The following is a 24,580-nucleotide window of genomic DNA, read 5'->3' as shown; positions in this document are numbered from 1 at the left end:
ATTACTTAATATTTATCATGCTTATTTCTTATTAGTTACACATCACATAATTTACTAATATGATCTAAAAACTGATCTGCATAACATTACTTGTACACATTCATATAGGTGTGCAATTGGGACTGGACTTGTTCTTGTTCCTGTTGGCACATAACAAAACAAATTTATAATAATAATTGGCGGTGTGACTTCACATTCATCGTCATGCGCCAATACCCTTTACCCAGCTCACCAAAATATAATTCAACAAGTAAGAGCCAGCTTAATTTGACTTTGATATAGTCACTCCCCCACACTCTCTCTCCTCTCTCCCTCCACCCCATTTACACATTACAGAAAATCTGCCTATATAAACGGCTCACAACACATCCACCTCCATCAAACAAACAAACTCAAAGCACGTCAACAAAATGGAGCACTTCTATCTGACCCTCCTTTTAGGGTTTGTCTCCTTCATCACTCTTTCTCTCTCCGTACTCTTTTACCGGCACAGAGCGCAGTTCGTCGGCACCAACCTGCCGCCTGGCAAAGTTGGCTACCCGGTGATCGGTGAGACCTACCAGTTCCTGGCCACAGGATGGAAAGGTCACCCAGAGAAGTTCATCTTCGACCGCATGACCAAGTACTCTTCCGAAGTGTTCAAGACCTCCCTCATGGGCGAGAAGGCCGCCATCTTCTGCGGCGCAGCCTGCAACAAGTTCTTGTTCTCCAACGAGAACAAGCTCGTCACTGCATGGTGGCCCAGCTCCGTCAACAAGGTCTTCCCTTCTTCTATGGAGACTTCCGCCAAGGAGGAGGCCAAGAAGATGAGAAAGATGCTTCCCAACTTCATGAAGCCCGAAGCTCTCCAGCGATACATCGGCATCATGGACACCGTCGCCCGACGCCACTTCGCCGACGGCTGGGAAAACAAGAAGGAAGTTGAAGTTTTCCCCCTCGCCAAGAAGTAAGTCTTCGTCTAGTATTTTATTATTAGAAAGTGATTTATGTTAACAATCTGATAACATAACAATAACATAATGTATCACTATGTAATATTAATATCTGATCATGGATGTTATGCATGTTTGAACAAACAGCTACACCTTTTGGCTTGCTGCACGGTTGTTTGTGAGCCTGGACGACTCGGTTGAAATCGCCAAGCTAGGCGACCCGTTCGCAGTTTTGGCCTCTGGAATCATATCGATGCCTCTGGATTTCCCGGGAACTCCGTTTTACAAAGCGATCAAGGCATCCAACTTCATCAGGGAGGAGCTGACGAAGATCATCAAGCAGAGGAAGATAGACTTGGCGGAGGGCAAGGCGTCGCCGACGCAAGACATATTGTCACACATGTTGTTGTTGTGCGACGAGCACGGAAGTCACATGAAGGAACACGATATCGCCGATAAGATTTTGGGGCTGCTGATTGGTGGGCATGACACAGCCAGCGCTACCTGCACTTTTATTGTCAAGTATCTTGCCGAACTTCCTCATATTTATGACGAAGTCTACAAGGGTGGGAAATAGATCCTTTTAAACTATATTTTATAAATTATATGATGTACTCTCTCTCTCTCTCTCTCTCCCTCTCTATACATATACATATACATATATATATATATATATATTCTATTTTCTTTGAACTTTGGTTGAGTCGGCACGGCAGGTAGGCAGGCAGAGGCTAATACACTTGGTAGTAAAAAAAGATCAGCCGGGCTGGCCTTGCTGATTCTTCTCCTGCAATTACATATTTAACTTTATCTGGCACTGATTGATTACTTACGATAATATTAATTAATATAATGAACAGAGCAAATGGAGGTCCTAAGCGCAAAAGCTCCAGGGGAGTTGTTGAATTGGGATGACCTACAGAAGATGAAATACTCATGGAACGTAGCTCAGGAAGTTCTCAGATTGGCTCCACCTCTTCAAGGAGCTTTCAGGGAAGCCTTGTCTGACTTCGTCTTCAATGGTTTCACCATTCCAAAGGGCTGGAAGGTACATATACACACAACACACATATATACCATATAATAACCTCTCTTTTTTTTTTCTTTTTTTCTAATTCAACAACTTTCGTATGTGAGATTTGAGCTGGAATTTAATATTTAATTTTGTGTGGTATATTGCAGTTATATTGGAGCGCAAACTCAACACACAAGAACGCAGCTTACTTCCCGGAACCATTCAAATTCGACCCTTCAAGATTCGAAGGAAAAGGTCCAGCACCATACACGTTTGTGCCCTTTGGAGGAGGTCCTAGGATGTGCCCCGGCAAAGAGTACGCCCGATTGGAGATCCTAGTGTTCATGCACAACTTGGTGAAGAGGTTCAAATGGGAGAAAGTCCTTCCCAACGAGCAGATCGTAGTTGACCCACTCCCCATGCCCGCCAAGGGACTCCCTGTCCGCCTTTTTCCTCACCCTAAGACCGCCGCAGCTTAATTATCTAGCTAAGCTTATACTTGAAAGTAAAAAACCATCAAACGTTCTTCAAGTTCTCTGTACGTCCTTTTTTTTTTTTAATGCAATCACTTCTTCTGTAACAAAATCTTGTACCGTTGTACGTGGCCACTTGATGATCATGTTTCAAGAAATGAAAATGTATAATGGAAATCTCAATCAAATAATATATTGTTAGCGCAGCTTCCTAATGCCTCTTCCTTGATATTTCACTGTACGCTTGGATATTATATATGGTCACTTCGTCCCCTCAGTACATATTATACCATGAGATATTTTTTATATATATCTGAAACACAAGCAGATACATCACGTGTTATAATTTAAATAAAAAGAATTTTTATTTGTTAGAATTAAATTTGTGCATATTCGCAGACTAAGGTAGTATTGATCAAAATCAAGATGATCTCCGGTGAGGGATGAATGGGGTTGATTGAGGAGTGTGATTAAATCCATGATCAGGCTCAGTGGCAAAGCCACATGAGGGCGAGGAGTGGCAGCAGCCACTCCCCTCGCCGGAAATGAAGCCCTGTTTTTTGTTGCAGCTGCACAAACGCTGCACGCACAGTGGCAAGCCACAGAGACGCAAGTAGGTGTGGTCGCACCTCCAGTCATCGGAAATAGACTCTAAGAGCGATAAGCCGCCCCTCTGGACTGGACGTCATTTCTCTAAACTTGCACTAAAACAGTGAAATTTTCACACATCTTCTCGCGAGGAAGAAGAACTGTAGCATATTTCAGTTTATTGGCTTTAAGAGGAACAGTGCCGTTACGTTTATTGGCTTTAAGAGGAACTGTGCTATTATGTTTATTGGCTTTAATGGAACGGTGTTGTTATGAGTATAAGCTTTTGACTTAGTTTTATCTACAACCCACATGAAACTGGTTCGGCCCAATTTTTGGGCTCTTTTTCATTTTTTTTATTTCATTTAATATTTTATTTAAAATGAAGGCATTTTGGTGCCGTGATTATCCCTTGATTCATTTTTTTAGTTGTTTTAATTTTGTCAAGTTGCCACTTAGTACTATGGTCTAATGGTATTCCTCTTCACTTGTAAGTGATAGATCTTAGGTTAAATTCACACCAATGGTGAATTTGAACCATATTATTGCAAACTCATTGTGAGGCTTAGTCCACTCCCCCACCCCTTAATGATAATATTGTTTGTTCAAAAAAAAATTGTCAAGTTGGTTATTGTGTCTTTTGTTAGACATCTCTAATCTACTTTATGAATTTAATGATAGTATATAATTCATTTAAGAACCATAATTTTGAGAATGTTAATCAAATGAATATATTAATTAGTACTCACATCGTCGATATACATTCCACTAAAAGTGTACATGTTAACTTTTTATCAAAATACCACACTTAACAAAAATGATATTCTTTTCATCTACTTGTACCATCTCTTTAATAGAGATGAGACTCACATGTATTGGTGGACTCTACCTCTATTAAAGAGTTTCCCTTAAACACCAACACACTGCCCCTATCAACTCGCATGACCAACACCACACCGCAACTAACATGGCCACCATCACTCACAAACGGATCGCCTGCTAGGACACATCTAAAATTGGCTAATTGCATTCATATTCATATTTGGATGAGAATTTTCTAAGTTCCAAGGGAATGATGCCAAATTATTAGGGAAAGTACCACAAAATATGAACGACATTGTAACTTGTTTATATTGACAAATTATGAACGACATTAATATTATTTACTATCTAAAATGATGTGGGTGTCGATATTTTTTTGGACCCTTTACCTTTTGAAATTTCGCCCCTCCCCCCGAAAATTCCTAGCTTCGCCACTAATCAGGCTGCCTACATATCTCTGAATTTGGAAAATCAAGTCACATGTGTAGTTCTAGAGAATGAGTGATGTGATAACATCATGAACCATCCATGTCTACTCGTAGACGGTGTGTAGAGAATATATGTGTTGATTAGATGATCTAAGAGAAGTAATCGGAGATCCCATAGATATTTGTCCCGAGATAAATACCCATACTAGAGTTAGTAGTCCACATTTAATTGGAAACTATCTAGAAGGGAATCCAGAATAAGATATTCAATTCTCATATGATTATGATTACGTTGTCTAATCTCCAAGAGATCTTAATTTCACATGAATTAGAGTTTCCTTATTTGGTAGACAAGTAATATTGTTTAAGCCTAGCTTGTCGGACTATGGTTGTCTGATCATGCATTTCGGCTAGTCAGTCCATCAGAATAACTTATTCAAATTATAACTGGGAAACCTGACTAGTTCAATCGCCTAAGCACTATTGGCTATAGACATTTCGATCATTCTCGCAGCTCAAAGTGCCACGTATTTGTTGACCCTAAAAACTACCAAACCTACGTGGTGCGCATGCCAAGTAACTAATGAGCTAACTACGTCATTCGGTTGATGCGGGGCGTGCTAACTCGTCGGCCGAGCTCGACCGAGGAGTAAAATGTGTTGATGTTACATTGAGCGCGCGGCTGACTTCTTGATCTTGCGACTACGGCCGAGGAAGGAACACGTCTCGGCCTTTGGGTTCTAGAGCCTAAAGACAAGGCTGCTAATTCTGCGAAGTTCATAAATCGTCGGCACCAGATTTGGTCACAGTGATTATATTTATAAGGGTATAAGCACGCCGAATCGACGCTAGAGTATAGGGGAACAGATACTTAAAACATATATATGTCTTGATGGTAAATGTGGTTCGGTCGTCAGAATGCCGAACTCTAAATCCAACATGTGAGTATCTAATCATAAAACAACTCGGCGTTCAATGTGCCGAGCCCTAATAAACTGTAACACCTCACTTCGCTAAAAAAGCTAATGAGATGACATCTGCTAATAAAGACCCGAAAGTTTTTCTCGACCGAGATTTGGATAGATAACTAGTCGGCCTCGACGCAGTGCTGTTTATCCAAACTGAAGGTGTTCCGCGGTCGGCTGGTTCTACGACGATAATGTTGTTTATCCAAACTAAATGTATCACTGGTTGCCTTCACAGTGCTATTTATCCAAACTGAAGATGTGTTGGCAGAAAAAGAAAATAAAAATCTCAAGGTTGTTGAGAGAGTTTGTTCAAGGCAATTTGTGTGTTGAATTGGAGGGAGCTTTGAATGATGTACCCCTCCCTCTATTTATTGTAGCAAACCTTCTTCTGATCGAATCAAACCTATACTCGGATTAGGACTCCTTACCCCGATCCAATCTTATCTCGGCCAGTTCTACTCCTATTAAGACTTTGAACTCAACCCCTTATCAGACCGTATTCATTCCCAAGTTTCAGCATCCTCATCCTGCCGAGACTCCTTATTGTATCAGGATTCAACTACCCCATTCTGATAGGACAAGGCCTGCCCCTGAGCAACGCTTCCGGGCCGAGAACGATTCTAAACTCGGCCCAAACCAGCATTTTAGGCCCAAACAATATCAGAAGTCCAAAATCTATTTAATCAACTTGTGTTTCGAATCAATTAAAAAACTTCTCATTATATAAAAATGTGCACGACTAATCAATCCTAAAATTAAACATAACATTTCAATGAATTAAATATGATAAACAATTCAACAAACGAATTACGTCAATCGTTTTCATATAGTGTGCTACATAACCAATTTGGAGGTAATCAAAAGATATGTCAAATCATCAACATATATATATTATATACACATGGTGGTAGGTGTACTCGCTTAACGTGAGCGTAACCAGGTCAAAGTCGGTGTGCTGCGGAATACAATAATCAATCGATAATATTTAGGCAGTGGTAAGTGAATATTTTACAGGTAGCTTTAATAAGAAATTTCTGATTTTATTTATTTTAACGAAAAATTATATTTTTATATTAAAAAATTAATTATGATACTATTCACGTTACCATTTACTTTGTTTTTATCATTAAAACTCAAATTTTTTAAGCTATTTTCATTAGTTTTCCTTATTTTATAAACTCACATTCAAACCATTTAAAAGATGTCACATATTTATTACTTTTTAAAGTCTAAAAAAATTAATTGACATGCTTATTTTTTTTTAAACAAAAATATATGTGTTAAAATCTTATTGAGTCAAAATAAAAAGTGTATATATATATATATAATACTTAGTAATAAGTACTTAAGTATTATTCATAATAAATCATTGTTAAGGACAAGTTAAAAGATCAAGGAGAAAATGGTAACGTAAATGTCCTAAATCACGAGGGGAAGAAGGCTATACCTCTTTGGAGCCTCAAAACTTTCGAAAATCACGTCGGGAAACTTCACCAAAACCGGCCACCTTTGAACTAGGGTGTCCCGACGTCCAAAACTTCCAAACGAACGTCCCCGAGCTTCGTGGGAACTTCCTAGAGTTCACTATGAGCTTGGATTGTCCTAAAAACCAACCATTACAAAGTTCATGAATAGTACTCAATTCGGACCTTGAGTTTTCAACGTGAAAACGAAGGGTTTCTTACCTGAAAATGGTACCTTTGAGTTCGTAGGGCACTCACAAACACAATGGTGCTAATCTCCACTTCGATCCATGAAGTTTCAAGGGTTTTTGGGTCAGTCCGTACAGTTTCGAGAGGGAGAGAGTGAGAGTGACAGAGAAGGAGGAGAGAGAGAGAGGGCACGGGGTGAGGGTATCCCGTGTGTGTGTGTGGTCCATCCCAAAACAAGTTCAACTTCTTTCCCTAACCGTACAAAACACATACAACCTTTAATCAAAATTCAAACTTTCCAAAACTTAGGGAAAATGCATTGATCAATAATATATCACACACCTACCTTAGCACCCGTCAAGGATAATTTCGTCATTTCACAACCTCGATAAAAAGAATCACGGGACGGGCTGTGATAAGTAACGTATTGATAACATGTTTATTTATAAAGAAATAAATGTACAAAGATAGACTAGATAGTGCATCATTTTTATTTCATTACAAAAAAAATAAAAATAAAAAAATAAAAAAATAAAAACACAAATTGCTATTATTATTAAGGAGAAATTAGGTTCACATCCTTCTTTTTGCTACTCCATTTATTAACATCCTATTCATTTTCAATTTTTGATCAAGGTTCTTGGATATTAATAACATCATTAATTATTTCAATAATAAAATATTTTTATTTTTAAATATATTCCTCTAGTGTTAAAAATGTTACAATTAGTATATTTATATTTATGGCTAAATTTTTTATCATATATTTTTATTTTTAGTTTGTACCAATTTTTTTTTCATTTTTAATTTGTACCCGTATATTAGTTTCTTTTTGTGCCCATATTTTTTAAAGTTTGATTTGTGTTTGTACCCATATGTATACCGTCACGTGACATTGTATATTTAATCAATGATAGAAAAATTACATATGGTATATTTATGTTTTATGCCTAAACTTTGTATCATATATTTATATTTTTAGTTTGTACCCACTTTTAATTTGCAACATTTTTTTAAATTTGTAGTATTTTCTTTTTAGTTTTATTTTGTACCCATGTATTAATTTCTTTTAGTGCCTATATTTTTTAAAAATTCATTTGTACTCATAATTTTTTAATCTTTTATTTGTATCCTAATTTATTTATAATGTACCAATTCTTTTTTATTAATGTACCACTTTGTTATATGTAAAATGTATCGATTTTTTTAACACTTTTAACACTATGGATACATTCTTTTGCCATTTATTATTTCTTATTTTTACATAGTTTTTATCCATTTTTTTATTGTAACTGTTTCTAATAGTATTATAATGAGGGATTTAAAATTTATAGGATTATAAATCTCATAAAATATCAAACAATTAATGTCAAAACTATAAAAATATAAGTATTAATTGTAATATAATGAGGTGTACAAAGTCAAGGAACTTTGATCAAACTTTGAATAGCATTAAGGTTTTAGTCAAATAATGTTAAGGATTAGAGACCTCATCCAAAGTATCAATAATGTACAAATTGAGATGAACAAAGTTCTATCGGTAGCTACAACTAATGTGAGTAGAATTCTCTCATCTCCTATTACCATCCACTTCCATCCCCTCCTCTAACACTCTTCTTTTTATTTTATTCTCTATATAAAAAATTCAAAACAAGATGTAAACGTGACGTAATCGCAACCGTTTGAATAGGAAGGGATGAAAGGGGAGAAAATTCTACTCTAACTAATGACGCACTGATAAGACTTCACCTCACTTCGTTTTGTATAATATTTATAACTTGTCAACTTTTTTTTTGCAATGTATCATCCGTTTGCTAACGAATGAATTAAAAATTAAGTAGATCGCATATTAGAATACCTGAAAACAAAACTCATGAATGAAAGAGAATTTTTTATTTCATATTATTCATTTTCGTCCTCACTGTTAATGCACGGTCCTTTTTAACCCTCAAAATAGCACAAGGCTGGAATAAAGATCGAGAAATGCCCAAAGAGGGGAAGGAAATCCCGGGCCCAGTAGAAATGGAGAGGAGCATTTTCGAGCGCTGAGGCCGATTGCCCACTAATCGAGTTCAATTGAGCAACATAAAGTACTCTTCGACGCCAAGGACACGTGAGGAGATCAAGAACTTTATGGCACGAGAATTTATGAGCTGGCATGCTCAGACACCAATTAGGCCACGTATCAATCACCATTCAAAAGCAGGAGTCTAACATGGGACATAAAGATAGTCGGGCAATTGTTCGGGAGTGACATCATTGACTAATCAGGGCTGAGCCGATTGCTCAGCACACATTAATCTTGAAGGACATGCAATTCTGACTGAGAAAATGTCACTTTATCGTCAAATACCAACTAATGATGAAAAAGATTTTCAACACGCTAGTCTAAGTAAGTGACGCATTAAATGCCAGAAAAGTAAAAGCAGGCGAGCCTTAGGATTGTTGTGTTCACTGAGTGCCTAAATAAAGAGGTGGGAACCCCTCTTTAGGGGGTTGGATGACTGGAACAAGAGTGAATTCTTATTTTAGCTGAGCTTTATGTGTAACATTTGAAATCAATATATTCCGAGCAACACATTGGATGTAGTCCAATACTGATGAGTGAACCGCTTAAATCCTGAGTCTATTTTATTATAGTTTCAATTCCAAGCCCCTAAAGGGCTAATTGTTTTAGTTTGTTAACCTGCAAATTTTGAGCGTTTATACTCATTTCCTTTCATATTCATTCATGACTTTCTGATCTAATTTTTTTTCCTTAGAAATAATTAGTGTGGTAAATTTAACTAAAGGTACCTTCGCAAATCCAATTCAATTTCTATTCTAAGAGCATTTCCAAGAGATGGTTTAAAACAACCAAAACTCTATTTTAAAAAGTCAGAACTCAAAAAATTCATCTCCAAGAGATGCAGTAAGAGAAGTCTCTACTATAGCAAAATGAACAGTCATTTTAAATTTAGAGAGCAACTATTCACTTGCTAAACATTAAACAAATAATTAAACTCAACCTTAGAACCTTGAGCAAGGAGAAAAGGAAGAGAGAGAAGGTTATTCTAAAAAATAAGTGGGTTGGATTTGAATTGTTAATAATAAAATATTCAAAATTTGTTAATATAGTGAGTGCTGTTGAAAATGAAAAACTAAACTAAGTAACCAAAATAATTTTTTGATATTGTTTACTTGCTGCTTAAGCAAAAATTTAGAGTGTCTCTTGGAGATACTCAATAGCATTTGTTCCTTACAATCTTTCAGTCAAAACAAGTTTTGCATGGACTTCAAAACTAGCCTGAGCATTCACTTAAGAAGTGATTAGAACATCTCTGGGAGACTCCTTAAATCTCTTGAAATGCTAGTTTAAAGGGAGCTAAATATTAAAAAACTATTAAAACTCACACTCTATCCCTTAAAAGACGGGTTGAATAATAAATATTCAAAGAGATTGAATGGTTAAAGAAAAAAAATACTTAAAGATCGTTAAAATATGGAGTGTTGTTGGAAATAAATTAAATGGGCTAGCTAAAATAACTTTTTGATGCTGTTCACTAGCTAAACTAATTTTTTTTTTTAAAGTAACTCTTAGAGATGCTATTAGAGCTTAACGTACGTGAAACAAAGTTCATTATTTGGGGTATACAATAACTCCTTAACTTAGATTTTGGGATCCCAAATTTAAGTCTTAAAATCTACGATCTAAGCAATTAACGGATTCGTGACTTAGAACTCTCAATGTGACGAGCTGTCTCTAATTTTTTATGTAATTTTCTTCCCGAGTGTTTAAAATGACGTTTATGCTCTTTTTGGCAGAAGTGGAACCTGACGTGGATGTAGTTATTCGGCTTTTAAATTATTTTTTTCGATATTGTAATTAATTAGTACTCGTTGTTACGAATGCATGAGCGCGAGTTAGATCCGAATCAGATTTGTAACGAAGAAATTACGCTTAGTTAAAGTGTGTTAACAACGGGTAGAATTGTACGCGCGTGTGCTAATTATTCAGTGTTGGAAACACTGTTTTAGATGGGGTGAGTTAGATTTTTCAGATTCTATGTACATTTTATATTGTACAAAATCTGAACCCTTTTGTCTTTAAAAATCGGTCCCATGACCTTTACTCACTCACCAATCAACTTTAGCCCTCATTTCCCTCACCAATTAGACAGTCCCTCCCTCTCTCTAGTCCAATCAAACTCATTATCTCTCTTTTTTTCTTCTTCTTCTCTCCCTCACCTGTATCTCTCTCCTCTCTGCAACAACCATACACCATCATCAACACTCATAGATCGAACCTCCAACCTCCAACCTCCACCATCACACTCTTCTCAAACCCACGAACCCATCCGTATGAACCGATCATGAAATGATCAAGTTTTGAACCTCCAACTTAGAGCTCCAACTCGGGTGTGGATTCTCCGACGATTTCCAGTTCGAGTTACAAGTTTTTGGGAAGCTTAGAAGCCACTACACAACTCCCCGTGGCCACTAACCTAAGTTGGGAGATGAGCCAACGTTGAAACACGCAGTTTTAAGGAGTTGAAAATAGGTCCGAGACTTTCGAGCTTTTTCAGTCTAATTCCGTCCACTTTTTGGACTTTTAAAAGGTATAGGCTTGTTATACTCTTTATAAGGTTCATTTTCATATAAAGTGCGTCAAAAATGGTTGAGAAATGAAGAAGATATGAAGTTTTAAATTTTTTCCAGAATTCGGTGAAAATTCTCCAGTTTCCGGCAAACCAGATGGCGAACGGTGGCGACAGCTGTGAAGGTCCACCCGAGAAGAAGATAGAATATTCCGTTAAAGTTAACGGAATATTCTGACACCGTTAAAGGTAATTGAAGTCGTTACTGTTTAGCGGAATATTCTGTCAAATCTAATGGAATATTCCCTAGGGTTTTTGTCAGTTTGTCAGTTGCGTGGCCTACACGTGTTGCCACGACCTGGAGACACATGGCGGCGCGTGAAGGTGTGTCCGGCCTCCGGGCGGCGCATGTTTGACGTGTACGGGTCTATGACATCGAGTAGAATGTTTTCGTATACTTAAACCATCCGTTTGAGCAAACTATTGGGGATTTTCCTAACCTTTTAGCGTATGTCCTAATTAATTAATTAGTAAAGTTATTTCACATATAGGTGATACTTACCCCGAGGAGGTACGAGGACAAACAACGCTAGGAGGCTACGATCCATCGACGTATCAGTAAGTGGGCATTTGTGTGTGTATATATATATTATAAAGATTTATAATATAAATATATACATTTATAATATATAAATATAAATATATATATATATATATATATTATAAAGCTTTATAGTTTCCACAAATGCTTTAAGATTTATATTATGCTGATATGCCATGATTTATTTAATTTAAAAAAAAATGCTATTATGACGTTGAGATTTATATATTGTCATGGCATGTTCACATACATTATACTTGCTCATCATGCATGCTTGCATCGGTGTAGTACTCGCCCGTGCTAGGGCCAGGCTTGACGTGTATGTTCACATTGCACCGCACGTTCACCTTGGATCCACTGTAGGTGCCAGTCCTGTCGTACAGGTTGCAATAGGCAACTCCAACTCATATGTGATGCGCCTAGTGCTAGTCTTCACGTGATTGTAGTACTAGAGCGTATATTATGATTACACCATGTCTTGTTCATGGCAAAACTTATCTGCATGAGCTCATGTGTTAGCATAGGTTGATGAGCACTTGATTTTACTTATGCTACGATTGAGATATTATGATTGGCGTATTTCTGGATTTATTGTTGATTTACAGTTGATTACATACTTATATGTAGTATGATTTTTTGGAAACTATACATGTTTTACGGCGAGGGGTTAGTATGTTCAGAAATAAATGTGTTTTATAAACCTTTGTTTTTTGCCCACTCACCCTTATGTTTTTCACCCTTCCATGACTTACATAGTTGAACTCGCTATGGCATACGAGGAATCTCCGGTTATTCTGACATTTCCATAGATAAATGTAGGGGCTTTTTTTTTCCTGGTTGTGTATTAAGTACTTTAATTAGTTTCGACTGCACTACTTTTGTCGTACTATCATCTATGCTCTGAACATTTGTGTTTTATAGGTTCTTCCCACTACCGTGCACTTGCTACTTTAGATTAAATAAATGTTAGTTTTGGTTTAAATTTATCCATATTTTTATGCTTCACTTTCCTTTTTGGTTACGTCACCTTCGAGTGTCGACCAGCATACCTTGACTCTGATTGGGGTGTGTCACTCAATTTGAAAATGACGATTCTACACCGTAAATAATCAACAATGTCAATAAATAATTAAATTAAAGAGTAAACTTGATATAAGTCCAATTTGTGAGTCATTATTCTGTTTAGTTGACTTTGTTGGGTTAAGTCTATCTACTGATTATCCACATAAGCTTTTTTATTATTTATTTTATTAAATTGTGATAACTGTCATATCTTATTTATAGGTTATCTTTTACTCAATTTTAGGATTAAATATAAGAATTAAATATTGTTTCTCCTTTTTCCCACTCCTAATTAGCATCTTAAATTTTCATGGGAAATTTTATTTGAACCCATGTAACCTTACTCTACACCCAACTTAAACTTTAAATGTGAATTGTCATCCTTGCCCTAATGTATAATTACCATCAAGTACAAAATAAAATTAACAATAAAACTAAAATTTATTAATAAACCCACACTAATAATTGAATTCTTACCATTACGCAATCTTTCCCTTATGTTTTGTTCTAGCTAAAACCCTAAGACACTCACATAGACAGAACCAAGCTATTTTTTTCGGATGGACAAGGATTTTGAAGTTTTAGAACCTTCAACTAAGGTATGAATCGATTTATGTGAGTTTTTTGTTTGATTTTAATTATTTTTGTTTAGGATTTACAAGTGTATTGCTTGCAAAAAGTTCAATCACATTCATATATAAATCTACAGCTCGAATATAAAATCATCACTAGCATCAACTTTTCTTACGCCATCTTCTTTGCATTGTGGACATGTTTTATTTTTAACAAGGTGACTAGTACTACTTGCACTTAGTGCACCTGCATCATTGCCCGGTTACCCTGCACCCCTGGGACAATCCTTTCAGAAAGGAATCATCAGGCCACTAGCTAAATTTTCTCAAAGGCACCAGCAACTTTGGGATGCTCAACCGTGTTGGATTTCTAAGATTTCATTCCATCAATCAAATAAACACTTCACATGAAGTGATTGTTGGCTTTGTCTTCTTGGTCAGGTCCAGTATATGTACACTCATCCTCATATACTTCACATTGGCTATTAATAGAAAAGTTTGACAAACCATGGACGGAATAGAGCATAGAATAGTGTAGACAGGCATATGATCGAAACGAAACGTATTCACTCTCTTCGATTTTATTTTTCTTGATAGTTGTACTGCTGGGGATAACTACTCAATTTATGATCCTCCATGTTGCACTCTCAATCTTCGTATAACAGGTTTTCATTTAATCAATTTAGTTTTGTTTTGAATGAGTGTAAAGAAATTTATATTTTGAATTAGGGTAGTTCAGGTAGTAAATTTGGGTTTAAAAAGATTTTGATAGTTTAATTATTTTTAATATGGGTGTGAAAAGTAAGTTGGGTGTAGAAAGAGGGTTATATGAGCATATACAATAATATGAATTTATCTATGTTAACTGTGTTAACTTATCTATGCTATAGGTACTATATATATATATATATATATATATATATATATATATATATTAGCATATACAATAATATGAATTTATAATTGTGGAAGATCAAATTTCTTTGAATTATTTTTATGCAGTAACCTCCATCTTTCGATCCGTCTTAGCCTTTATATGTCTGCAAATTAAATTAGTCTCTCTATGGCTTGAAACAAGCCCCTAGAGCATGTTATGACAAGCTATTTCATATTTTACTCTCACTTGGTTCTTAAACTCTCAATCTGATTGCTCATTGCTTGTGAAATCTGAACCATCTCTTGTGATAGTATTGGTATATGTTAATGATATATTGGTTATTGATCATAATGCTTCTTTTTGCCAAGATTTTATCAAAACACTCAGTGAATTGTTTCCTGTCAACGATTTAGGTCCTCTACATTATTTCCTTAGCTTAGAATTTCAAAGAACCACATATGGCATTTTCCTATCTCAGAGTATATATGCACTGGATCTTTTTGTTAAAATCCACATGGAAGGCTGTTAACCTTGCGTCACTCATCTTGTTACTTAGAAGTTAGATCACACATGAACCTTGTTGTCCAATCCAAAGGAATACAAGTCCATAGTAGGAACTCTTCAATTTCTTACATGGACTAGACCAAATATCTATTTTGCTGCCAATCAAGTCTATCAATTCCTACATTGTCCTAGGGATACCCATTTTCAAGCTGTGAAGAGAATTTTAAGATTTTTGAAAGGTTATGTGGATCAAGGCTTATGGTTCAAACAAGGCCCTCTACATCTCACTGCCTTTTTTTTATGTAGATTGAACAGACTGTGTTTTTTTATATAAGGTTCACCAGTGGATATTGTGTATATTTAGGCACAAATCTTATCAGTTGTAGTGCCAACACATTGTTGCTCGTTTATCCACAAAGGCTGAATATAGGTCTCTTGCCCACACTACTATAGAACTAACACGGATATGCAAGATTTTCATAGACATTGCTTTCCCACTTAATCAAATTCCTAAGCTATGGTGTGACAATGTTTCTGCAATATCATTGGCATCTAATCCAGTGTTTCATGCTAGGACCATTATTGATGCACAAAACCGGAGGTCTTGGAACAACGTAAATCCGATCGTGAATATGCAAGAAATGTAAATAACACAAGATGTATCGTGGTTCACCCCAAGGTTTGGGCTACATCCACATTGATATTGTATTTTTGAGAGATGTTGAAGAGGGAGAGAGGGAGACAGAGCTTCCTTCTATGAGGAAGAGCTTCTCTCAATATGAGAGGGGATGTGAGACCTCCCTAATTGTGAGGGTGAGGGGTCCTTTTATAGAATAAAGGCTCCTCACTTATTACATATTTGCCCCTTCCTTTATTACATAATTACATTTGAGTCCCCCAAGTATTTATACGAGATCTAAATACGGAGGCCCTAAGTATGGTACAAATAGTAGTCCCCCAAGTCTTCAGTCAAGAAAGTCTTTTGGCTGGAGACTTGAAATTCAATCCATGTGTGGGTCGAAGTAACTAGATGTCGTCTAGAACTGATACTCGATATGAGGTGGTGCCCAAAGTGAAATGATGCTCAACTAAAAGTAGCACATGTTGCGAGGCTGCTTTGCTTGTGGCTTATGTTACCTTGGTTGGCTCGGCTTATGGCGTTGATGGTGAGGGAGTCCCTTTTATAGAATAAGGGATCGCTCCTCAATACATAGGTGATGGGTTAAGAGTGATGCTCACAATGAGGCGGTTGCTCAGTAGACGGCGATGCTATCTAATGATGGTGAGGGAGTCTCTTTTATAGAATAAGGGCTCGCTCATCAATACAAAAAATGATGGGCTAGAGTTGATGCTCGCGGCTAGGCAGTTGCTCAACTGGCGGCGATACTCTCTAATGAATGTGAGAGAGTCCATTTTATAAAATAAGGGCTTGCTCCTCAGTACATGAATAATGGGTGCTCTCTAATGAAAGTGATGGAGTCCCTTTTATAGAATAAGGGCTCGTTCATTAGTACATAAATAATGGGCTAAGTCCCCCAAGTATTTTTCATGAGGCCCAGTTGAGGCCCAATATATGGTACATAATGTAGTCCCCCAAGTCTTCGGTCAATAGAGTCTGTTGGCTAAAGACTTTAAATTGAATCCATGTATGGGCCGAAGTGGCGGTTGTTCGGATGTGGTATTTGTATATCCTGTACTGAAGCTTTGTAGGTGAAACTTTGAAGCTAGAGTTCTGTAAATGAAGCTTTTGAAGCTAGAGCGCTATAAATGAAGCTTTTGAAGCTAGAGCTCTGTAAATGAAGCTTTCGAAGCTGGAGTTCTATAAATGAAACTTTCGAAGCTAGAACTCTGTAAATGAAGCTTTCGAAGCTAGAACTCTGTAAATGAAGCTTTCGAAGCTAGAACTCTGTAAATGAAGCTTTCGAAGCTGATTGACATGAGTGATGCTCATGAATGTTTATGTTGATTAACATGAGTGATGCTCATGGATGTTGACATGAGTGATGCTTATGAATGTTAACATGAGTGATGTTCATGAATGTTTATGTATGATTGATATGAGTGATGCTCATGAATGTTTATGTATGATTGACATGAGTAGTGCTCATGTATAATTTTGAGTACTGGGCGTACTTTTGATCACCTGGTTAGTGGTAATAGCGGCAGGTTACCGAATAATTTTGGAGTATTGGGCGTACTTTTGGTTACCTGGTTAGTGCTATTTTGGGCTTATGGGCCTTTGCCCTCCACATAACATTCTAGCCCATTTATTTTGGGCTTTGCCTTTTTTATTTTTTTTAATTTTTATTACCCTCTGATGGGGTTTACACAGATGTCTCAAAAAGATAAGAAAAATAAATTACATTATTCTGGTGGGGTGTTTATTCCTTACTTTTGCTTTCTGCTTTTTCTTTTCCACCACACCTCTCTGTCTGTCTCTGTCTTTGCGCTGCTGTCATGCATGTGCTCAGTCAAATCCTAATCTCTTATATTTTATTCTCTTCTCTACTTTTGCTTTCTGCTTTGCATGTTTATAGCATGGGTGAGCAGTGACTGTAAACCCATTTTCTCCTCGGCTTTTCTCATCTCCAGACATCATTTTTTAGAAGTGGAATCTTATCTTGTTCTGTGCTTGCCATTTCTGTATGCTGGTATACCAAATCCACTGCTCTGGGACATGTCATAGATCTCACCCTTGATAGCCATGAGTCTTGTACTGGACCAGAGTCTTGGTGACGGAGGATGAGCTTCTACTGCAGCAGCTGGAAATGCTCTTCCTTTTCTTCCTCACCTCAGATTTCTTGAGTATGGGACAGAACGTTGCCACGAGAGTGTGAGCGAGAGCGGCGCCGGTGACACCTGCACCGACGATGACTTCTTGCCCTTGGTCCCCCCTGTAATTACCTCAAATTCCATGGCGGTGGTTTTAAAGACCTTGTAATTACAATGAACGATAACTTTATCTGGAAGTGTTTTAACAAATTGCTCCACCCCAAACTTCCAATCTGCAACAGTTCTCATAATTTCATGGACCATGATGACAAGATGATCAGCGGAGGAAGATTCAGACTCTTTCGAGCTCCAGACGTCGCGATTCCCATTAGCCGACTCCGAGAGGCAGACTACGTTCTCTGTGATGCCGTTTTTCATAAATGCTACTGACCGCCGTTCGGCTACGGGCATTGACTGAGACGAATGGTGGCGGGAAGTAGAAAACGGGAAACGATTTGGGGAGATTGGATAAGACCAACCCAACAAACGGCACATGCTCAGGATAAAGCTAACTCAATAAACTACACACTCCCTGCAGCTGGACAACAACAAAAAAGAGGGGCGTTTTATCCTTTTTAGGTTCAATATGAACAAGGTGGTAAGCATGGTGAGCGGGGCGAAAAGAGAAGAGAGCTCGGTTAGCAAATATGTGGCGCCACTTTTTTAAGAGGGTGAACGAGACAGTTACGTAATAAAGATGACGAGGAAGAATCTTATCTGGGATTTAGCTGGTTCTTAAGAGAGAGATAGAGAGTAGCGAGTCAGAGATTAGAAGAAAAGAAAGTACTTCATTCTTCCTCTTAAGTTCGCGGTTGGACCCACAAGTGATCTGACTGAAGCAGCAGAAGAAGTCTGGGGAACGGATACTGAAGCAACAACAACATCTGGGTTTGTTCTTGCTTTTCGCCTTGAACTTTCGTAAGGCCCCGTGCTACTAACAGTCATATTCTTCCATTTTCCCGACAAGAAGATGACCGACAAGCGGAGGACCGACATTTTTTACTCCTTCAATAACATTTTCTCTCGCCATTGTCAGCGGCGTGTGGACGCGGTTCCTTGATCTCGGCGATCTCCTTGGAGACTGGGGGGATTGAGCCGGAGCTGTGCTTCACGCACATCTTGCGTTTTCGGGAGACTCGAGTTATGCGAAGGCAGAGGAAGATGAGAAGGGTGGCTGTGATGAGGCAGAGGACTAGGATGGCGAAAACAATGTAGAGTTTGAGGTTGAATAATAGGGTTTTGGTGGTGATTTTGTGGGAGATGGAGTGTCTTGAGAGATTTAGTGGGTTTGTTTCTCATACTTCAGTTCTCTGAATTTCTGCCAAAAAGTAGAGATTGAGAGAGAGAGAGTTGAGAAGTGTTTGAGATTTGGATATTTTCTGTCTCTAGGTATTTTGTGATTTTGCAGATTCACGGTGGAGGTGAAAAAATGAAAGAGAACTGACATAGTTTTGCATGTCGTTTTCCACATACGGCGCTAAATGTTGATGCACAAAACCAGAGGTCTTGGAACAACGTAAATCCGACCGTGAATCTGCAAGAAATGTAAATAACACAAGATGTATCGTGGTTCACCCCAAGGTTTGGGCTACGTCCACACTGATATTGTATTTCTGAGAGATGTTGAAGAAGGAAAGAGGGAGAGAGAGCTTCTTTCTATGAGGATGAGCTTCTCTCAATATGAGAGGGGATGTGAGGCCTTCCTAATTGTGAGGGTGAGGGTGAAGGGTCCTTTTATAGAATAAGGGTTCCTTACTTATTACATATTTGCCCATTCCTTTATTACATAATTACATTTGAGTCCTCTGAGTATTTATACGAGATCTAAATACGGAGGCCCTAAGTATGGTACAAACAACCATAATATATTTTGAAATAGATTACCACTACATCATAGAGCTTGTCCTTTCTAATTTACTCAAGGTTCAATATGTCAACACTCAGCTTCAACTGGCAAACATTCATACAAAGTCACTGTCCAAAGCTAGATTTCAGTATCTTCAATCCAGGCTGTCACTTAGTCCTTCACCGTTCAACTAGAGAGGTGTAAAGGAACAACTCATACTTAGATGTTTAATAGTTTGTTTGTGCAATTGTAGGTTTATTATAACAATTTTGTAACTAATCCTAGTTTAGTGAGTTCATTAGGTTTCATTAGTCATTAAGCTTTATTTTGACAAGTGTATAAATACTGTTTTGTAGTTTCTTATTCATTAATTAAGAAAGAAATACAACTGTTTCTTCCTTTTAGTTAAATGATTTTAATATATGGTCTATATCACAGCCTGTTTTGGGATAATTTTATCGATGGTGTGAAAAGACAGTTTTACCCTTAAACGTGGGTAGTAGTGTGCGTACATAACTTAGGTTTAGGTCCAAGTTATTTTCCTAAGTATGTGGAACTAATTGGAATTAAGTTGTTTTGTTGTTTTGGTTGGTTGGAGTGGGCAACTTTGTACGAACGAATGCCAAACTCACATTTCACGCACAAATCGATGTCAAGAAGGTAAGATTCGAACTCCTTGCAAATCCCTGAGTTCATATATGCCATTTTTTAAATCGTGAAACCCTAAAAAACCTGAGAAACCATCACCCCCGATTTGAGTATTGTTCATGTGGTCGTAATTATAGATGTTTTAGGGGATTTTAAGCTCATAGGAAGCTTTAGGACGTTTGTATGAAGCTCAGAGAAGAAAAACCAAGCAAATTGGACGTCGGGAAGTCGAGTTTGGAGAGTTTGAAATTTGGCAGGAATTATCGAGCTCTCTCCAACGAGTTTTCGTGGATTTCAAGCCTTGAAATTGTTAAGGATGTGTTCTTCTAGTTATAAGCTTTAAATTGAGACCAATTTCATAAGTTTTGGTTAAGAAACGACAGAGATATAAGGATTCTAAGATTTTCCCAGTTTTTGGCGACGGCGACGGTTGCCGGAGTTTGAAGGTAGGGGATGACGGAATATTCCTAACGGTGTTGGTTAGTTTAATGGATTCCGTTACTATTGAACGGAATATTCCTAACGGGGTTAAGGGATTCCGTTAGGGTCCCTGTGCATGGCCGTGCGTAGGGCCGTGCCCTTGCCGGTGCGTGAAGGCTCCAAAAATTATTTAAAAATATAAGGATGTTCGTGGGGTTGTGTAGGTCACGATGGTATATTCATATACCTCAATTGAGCAATGTATGAGAAGTTATTAGCTAGTGTTGGTTATGTGCTTTAAATTAACGTTTTTATAGTTGTTTCGCAAATATGGAGACTTATCCCGATGACGAGTGCAGTCAAGGGCGACTCGGGGGTTACGACCGTTCGACATACCAGTGAGTGAGCTTTTGGTTTTCAGTATATATTCATATACTTGATATTTTCCCAGAAAATGCGTTTAAATGAAAGTATGCTTTGAAATGCCATGCATATAAATTTATATTCAAAATATGAAATAGTATATGATGCATAATATATAATTGTGGTGCTGTGGACGCTCAGGTAAGCCCAGGTGAGTTTATGAATTGTGAATGTGATCAATGGTTGTGATTAATTGAGAAGCATAGAGCTCGTAAACCTGCACCTCAAGTGATTGTGAATTACTAAAGATAGAGTACATGCCTGTTTATAATGTCACCTCTCGCACCATATGCTCACATTGGATCCAATTTAGGTGCACAGTCTTGTCGTACAGACCATCATAGGTGGTTCTGACTCGTAAGTGACTAGCGATTTATCGCCCAGCTATCATGAGAGCATAGCATTGAGCATAATTATATTACACCCAATCTTGTCGTACAGACCCTTTTAGTGGTTCCGACTTGTGTGCAGTGTAGTGCCGTATAGGTCATTTGCAGTGACTCTGGCTAGATTGACTAATGAGCTATGATTTCAGCCGTACAGACTTCTGCAGGGGTTCCGACTAATATGTTATTTTCTATGAATTTATTCTCACCTGAGTTACTTATTCTATTTTATGTTTTGGCATGGCATACTTATGAATATAGTTATGTGAAGCATGATTTGATTTTAGATATATATATATATATATTCATTTATGCATATGTTTATATTCTATTTATGGAAAAATTATACATGTTTTACGGCGAGGGGTTAGAGCGTTTGATAAATGAAATGGTTTTGAAAAGCTTTGTTTTTGCCCACTCACATTTTCTGTTTTGCGCCCTTCCAGGTTTTAGGTAGACTTGCTGTTGGTGGCGTACGAGGATCTCGGCGATTCTGACAGAATAAAATATTTGTAGAACATCTTCTGGTACTGTATAACTAGTACTTGTCCTACTGAACTGCACCTAAACTTTCTATGCTCTGATTATGAGTATTTACACTTGTATCTCACTCCTAGCACTTCCTGTTTATTAGTGCACATTGGTAGCTTTTGGTTTTTATTTATTCGTATATTTCTTTTTCTTATTGCTTCCGCACTGTGCACATGGCTACGTCATCCTCACGTGACGGCCATCATGCCTCGATCTCGGTCGAGGTGTGTCAGTCTAAGTATCATATATGATGACATATAAATTTTCTTTTAACTATTTTTCAATAAAGTGGTTAGATTTTCATATTTAAATATTCAAGTTAAAAATTTAAGTAAAAATGTACAAACCAAGAAATTTAATTAAAGTTGAAAAATAAGAAAACTGGATGAAATCAACAATAGCTCAAATTTTTAGACCTCGATCAAAATACCGGTAAATTAAATTAATGAGATTAGAGCTAAACAAAGTCGAACATAAGTCATGTCTTTTCAACTCTTAATCCTAAACCCTAAAATAGGAGAGATTTTTCAGTGGGTTGCCTGCTATATCAAGTGTAATAATAAAATTGTTTGGAAATTTAAAAAAAAAAATTCTAACCAATTATATTATGACACTTAGTGTACCATGTTCCCGGCATACTATAAAATTTCTCCTAAAATAGATGTAAAGCAATTTTTTTACACATGCAGAATAATGCATCGGCAACGAAACCACGTCTATGATGTGCATATCTATACGCGCAAAGGGACTCAAGGCTTGAGTTCAATTTTCAAGCCTGGTGACTCGTTTAAAATTACAAATAATAATAATTTACATAATATGGGTACATTGTTAATAACATTCCGTGCCAAAATACATGTAAATTTTTTTTGTTCAAATATCCTTATTTATTTATATAAAACGCCACATAACGATGTAGTTATATTATATAAGTAGTTCTCCTCACAAACAATCAGTAGCAATCGTAATTAAATGCACACCTCCTTCACCGGTGGATATGTATACAGTTGGTATGCAACACAGAGCAGTACGAGTGACCGTCTAACAAACAGGTCATTCTTGCCCCTTTTAGCTGGAGGCCTTGAGCTTCCCGTTTGCTTTTGATCGATCCATCTGTTTTTAAGGGTCAATTATTTATTGAACCGCGTACGGTCCATTAATTATATCACTTTTATTATGAGATTAGTAGGCATCAACTTCATGCCAGGCAGGCAAGTTGTGACTTGCAACTCCTAAATTAAATACCATGCACCTGATTAACTGTTAAGAACAATACTGCATCTGCACGCATCATCCAGAAATTGATGGGTTATCTAATCTGTATGAAAATAGCTCTCTTTGTGTACTATTATCATCAAGAAATCAATGGAAGATTTTCCTCATAATTCCCACATTTAAAACTGTCGTTTAAATCACAATGCATTAATCATCCGGCCGGCCGGGCCGGCCACGTGCTCGAGCTCACTACCCAACTTTGTAGGCTTTCGATGATCGACTCTTTAATAACTGCTAGTACTACTAGACAATCATGCCAAGGAAATTCAGAATAAGGCTGAACAATTCGGTTAACCAAATGCAGACATTGTTGGTGTGCAAAAATTTACCCAACGGGGCCCTCTTATTTATTTCCTTATTTACCACTAAAGAAAAATGGATGCTTTGTCCACCTATTATTTTATTTGTCTTATTTTGATCATATTTTCTATTTTGTAAACACAGATTGTAAAGTTTTAAACGACTATACGTAAAGTCAATTGGTTTTTTTTGTTGATACTTGCATTCTAATAGGTGAAAGTCCTGTATATAATATTGCTTAATTAGAAGATGTTGTATATGTCTCCACTCAATTGCCAATCAAACACGAGCTAAATGCTCAAATTTTAACATGGTATCAAAATATATATGTTGCTCATCAGACTTAATGACTACATGCGGTCTCGCTTTGCCTAACAAAAAGTTGAATATATATATATATATATATATATATATATATATATAAAAAAAAATATATATATGCCACGAGAAGGCTTCTTAAGAGTATCACACATTCAAGTGTTTTAAGTGCTTAAAATCATGGGTCTTACCACCTATTTTAATTTGTTGGGATTGGATGCTTACATTTCCACAAGAAAAGTTAGCCACGTTAGAAATTCAATCACATGGGTTCCGTAGTCTTGCTTTTGCCTTTGTCATGTTTTAGTGATCTCATAAAACAGAACCTCCCCTTATTTGGAACCACTTGAACTTTTTTAGTTTATTTATCTCATTAGAGATCTGAAATCGTTTTCAACTACATTAGATTAATTAATTAATTAATCAGTACCCAATTAGATTAATTCAGTTTGGAATCATCATTTCCCTTGGATGTGTGGCAAGTTTATTTTTCTTTTGGAACAATAACAACGAGATGGTGATGAAAGATTGAGACCATCCCCAATATGATAGGAAGATGCAAAGTTGAGATGCAAAGATCATATTTATAT

General features: G+C 37.0%; 1 protein-coding gene and 1 long non-coding RNA gene across 3 annotated transcripts; both read left to right on the top strand.

Annotated features, from left to right (window-relative positions):
- Positions 1 to 363: 363 nt before the first annotated feature.
- On the top strand, positions 364 to 2,626 carry LOC126619690 (beta-amyrin 28-monooxygenase-like). Its single transcript, XM_050288106.1, has 4 exons — positions 364 to 946; positions 1,080 to 1,498; positions 1,793 to 1,980; positions 2,115 to 2,626. The coding sequence occupies exons 1-4, from the start codon at positions 411 to 413 to the stop codon at positions 2,424 to 2,426; spliced, it is 1,455 nt and encodes a 484-aa protein (XP_050144063.1). The 5' UTR covers positions 364 to 410; the 3' UTR covers positions 2,427 to 2,626.
- Positions 2,627 to 10,984: 8,358 nt separating this feature from the next.
- Positions 10,985 to 22,247, top strand: LOC126619687 (uncharacterized). Of its 2 annotated transcripts, XR_007622126.1 has the most exons (5): positions 10,985 to 11,476; positions 11,577 to 11,704; positions 12,007 to 12,073; positions 15,646 to 21,155; positions 22,013 to 22,247. It is a non-coding gene; the product is annotated as an uncharacterized LOC126619687 (long non-coding RNA). The 2 variants fall into 2 exon arrangements; XR_007622125.1 differs by lacking the exon at positions 15,646 to 21,155.
- The last annotated feature ends 2,333 nt before the right edge of the window (positions 22,248 to 24,580 follow it).

This window comes from Malus sylvestris, chromosome 4 (genome assembly GCF_916048215.2).
Source record: "Malus sylvestris chromosome 4, drMalSylv7.2, whole genome shotgun sequence".
Classification (NCBI taxonomy): Eukaryota; Viridiplantae; Streptophyta; class Magnoliopsida; order Rosales; family Rosaceae; genus Malus; species Malus sylvestris.
The sequence above is the reverse complement of the archived record's forward strand: the minus strand, read 5'-3'. Positions and strand labels throughout refer to the sequence as shown.

Bases quoted from the DNA above. Each gene is read 5' to 3' on its own strand.
- LOC126619690 (XM_050288106.1), top strand. From the start codon at position 411: ATGGAGCACTTCTATCTGACCCTCCTTTTAGGGTTTGTCTCCTTCATC. The intron at 947-1,079 runs GTAAGTCTTCGT...TTGAACAAACAG, and splicing joins GTTTTCCCCCTCGCCAAGAA to CTACACCTTTTGGCTTGCTG. The intron at 1,981-2,114 runs GTACATATACAC...GGTATATTGCAG, and splicing joins CCATTCCAAAGGGCTGGAAG to TTATATTGGAGCGCAAACTC.